Source organism: Melitaea cinxia, chromosome 13, assembly GCF_905220565.1.
Source record: "Melitaea cinxia chromosome 13, ilMelCinx1.1, whole genome shotgun sequence".
Lineage (NCBI taxonomy): Eukaryota > Metazoa > Arthropoda > Insecta > Lepidoptera > Nymphalidae > Melitaea > Melitaea cinxia.
The window spans coordinates 12,292,042-12,295,313 of record NC_059406.1 but is presented as its reverse complement, the minus strand read 5'-3'; the positions used below and the strand labels follow the sequence as shown (position 1 = coordinate 12,295,313).

At 32.9% G+C, this 3,272-nt stretch overlaps 1 protein-coding gene across 1 annotated transcript in view; it reads left to right on the top strand.

Annotated features, from left to right (window-relative positions):
* LOC123658911 (T-complex protein 1 subunit gamma) overlaps positions 1 to 3,001 on the top strand; it is a 9,342-nt gene extending 6,341 nt beyond the window's left edge. The window contains exons 8-10 of the mRNA XM_045594201.1: positions 3 to 34; positions 1,227 to 1,402; positions 2,348 to 3,001. Of these exons, the coding sequence (XP_045450157.1) occupies positions 3 to 34; positions 1,227 to 1,402; positions 2,348 to 2,470 (331 nt within the window). The 3' untranslated portion in view covers positions 2,471 to 3,001. The remainder of the gene's footprint in view (positions 1 to 2; positions 35 to 1,226; positions 1,403 to 2,347) is intronic.
* Positions 3,002 to 3,272: the final 271 nt, after the last annotated feature.

Here is a 3,272-nt window from a genome sequence, read left to right as displayed (position 1 = left end):
GCCGCGCCCTACCGCGCCGTGGCCTCCGCGCTCGGTGAGCCCCCGCTCTCACATACTCTACTGCTAGTGGCAACCCTGGCCGCGTGCCAGAGCTTCGTTTGCCGGCTCAGCTAGTTCATTTTGTACACTTACGATTGCAATGTTTGAGCCTTATTCTACTGCTAGTGACGGCCCTGGCCGCGTGCCAGAGCTTCGTTTGCCGGCTCAGCTAGTTCATTTTGTACACTTACAATGCCAATGTTCGAGAGAAAATCGTTTGATCTGCTGCTGGAGAGAGTATTGGAACGAAGTTCCTTACCGCAGGCTTGACATTGGGCTGGGCGAGCGAACTGAAAAAAATGTCATGCTAAAACCGTAAGAAAAATATATAACGGCAGTGACGTAATATCAGTCACACGGCTGTATAATGTGACGTTTGTAAAACTAAAATATTACTAGTAAACTTTTTTTTTTTTAAATTATTCATGTAATTTTATACTGTCGACAAAAATAAATAAAGCAATATGTTTTTTTTAATTTCACTTAATAGTTTGAATTATTATTATTTTGTTTGATTTATTTTATTTTAAGGTATTTGTTATTTTCTAAAATACTAAATTTCCTAAATACTTTTATGTACTTAATTAAAAACCAATCAACAAAATTAAACAAAAATCAAGAACTAGAAAATGACATATAATGAACATTTCAATTATTGTAATATTAATTAGATTGTTTTAGTAAGTAATTATATTATATGTTAACTAGCTGTGCTCGCAACTTCGTATACGTGGAATTTAACAAAAAAGTAATTTTTCAGTCTGCAGAGTTATAAAATAAATACATTTCTAAAACAAAAGTAACCTAAGTTACTCCTTATTTTATCAGCTATCTGCCAGTGAATGTCCCGACAAAATCGATCCAGCCGTTTCAGAGATTAGCCGGAACAGACAGACAGACAAAAATTGTAAAAAATGTTATTTTGCTATATGTACCGTGTATACATCCATATTTATTTATACATTTATTATAGTAAAAAGCAGTTATTTTAATATTACAAAAAGAAACTCCAATTTTATTTATTTGTATAGATAATGTTAAAAATATTGTATTAAAAACCTCATTAATATTTAATAATTGCTCACTGTAAGTAGAATATGATTGGATTATTTTAATGTTAACATTGTACAACTGCAATATCATGTTCTTGCAAATAAATGATAATTGTTATTATTTAATAATTACAGAAATAATTCCGCGTACACTGGCTCAAAATTGCGGTGCGAATACAATCCGTACTCTAACCGCTTTACGTGCAAAACACGCCACCGGACTTACTACAGCGGGTATCGATGGGGAGACCGGTGAAATTGTTGATATGGCTGTTAAGGGCATCTGGGAACCACTGGCTGTTAAACTACAGGTGACGCTTATAAATTTACATATATTATTAAAGTCTAAACTATACTAGAAATTGGTTCTAAACTATAAACAATATCAGTTAGTCTGTTAGTTTTTTTAATTAACAGATTGCAAATTTAGATAATATATCAAAAACCTAATTATGCATATTATTTTTGATGGTGTGTTGATGGCACAATAACGACTATTTACAATAGATTTACTACTACTTAGAACAGATTTTTAATATATTATATACTATTTATTTTTGTGTTACCCACATATTAGGGAATTCTAACTATTTTTAATATCATATCAAAAATCGGCCGTTCATTCGACTATTTACATAGCTGTGATATATGATTTCTTGTCTATCACAGGATGTCTTTAAAAATGTAATAAGTAGATTAATTCCATTTTCATATGGCCACTAAAAGGGTAAAAAATTGAGTTTATTAACGACTTGGCTGATATTTAATATCGAAATCTGCCTCAACACTCTTTATTAATCTTTCCTATAGTTTTAAATTTGATTATTCACAAACTTTATTTAACAAAATGTAAACAGAATATTCTGTGTGGCTATGGCATTAAAGAATATAGCCACCACCTCCACGAATATCTCTTCCCGTGGGTGTCGTAAGAGGCGACTAAGGGATAACACAGTACCACTACCACCTTGGAACTTAAAAAGCCGACCGATGGCGGGATAACCATCCAACTGCTAGCTGTCAAATACACAGACCGAGGAAGGACAGGCAGCGTCTTCGATGCGACAAAGCCAGTCTTGTGGTCACCAACCTACCTGCTCACAGTGGTGACTATGGGCAACACATGAAGTTCATGCCATTTTTGGCGTGAACTTGTGGAGGCCTATGTCCAGCAGTGGATTGTAATAGGCTGAAATGATGATTATGATGAAACAGAATATCTCTAATTAATAATTTAAATATGTATTAAATTCCAGGTATACAAAACAGCTGTAGAGACAGCGATCCTATTGCTAAGAATCGACGATATCGTGTCCGGTTCAAAGAAAAAGAACAATGAACCTAACGCACCGGCAGAGGCAGCCGCTATGCAAGAATAAATTAATAAATATTCATAACTTTGATTGTAATCGACATATTACTATGATAACATGTTCTGAGAGCAGTGACAGTTGCATGTAGTTCTACTGTTGAAGATTACTTTGCTTATTTTATAAATGATCACTATACTTTCGTGTACTATGTATTTTTATTTTATATCTCTTAAATAAAATTAATTTATTCGTAAAAATATTCATTGAACTAAAGTAATATCCATGTAATGTCATTTGTGTTTTATTACAATTTATTTCGTTAATATGTTTAAGATAATTATAAAGTACTGTCTCATTATTGGTCTCGGTTTCTGTTTTATTCAAAGTACAATGTGGTGCAATTATGTAAATAAGGTAAAGTTTCTAACATTTTCAGTATAGTACATGAGCTGTTAATCAAAGAATAGGGTTATTATAATAATTTGTAATTTTTAACACATTAACGAGGGCCTCGAGTGTTGTTTGCGTTAGATTGTACGCTAGGTATGAATGAGTCCAATAAATATTTACACAGTGTTAATTTAACAGGGAAGGGAAGTATCGTGGTTTTCAGTTTAAGTCAATTTTCATCACATTTCTCCTAAACCTTGACTTTTATTTAGTAAAGACTTAAAAAGATGTAACTATAATCCTAATAATTACTAAACAATTGCTTACATTGCAATTTATGAAAATAAATGAAATTATTTCAACACGAGAAGTGTTTTGACGTGACAACGTCTAATATATCGATGAACACTGGCTGCATGCACGAAAGAGGATGACTAATTATAGCGTTACGCTTATTGTACGCTTGCGCCGCATCATA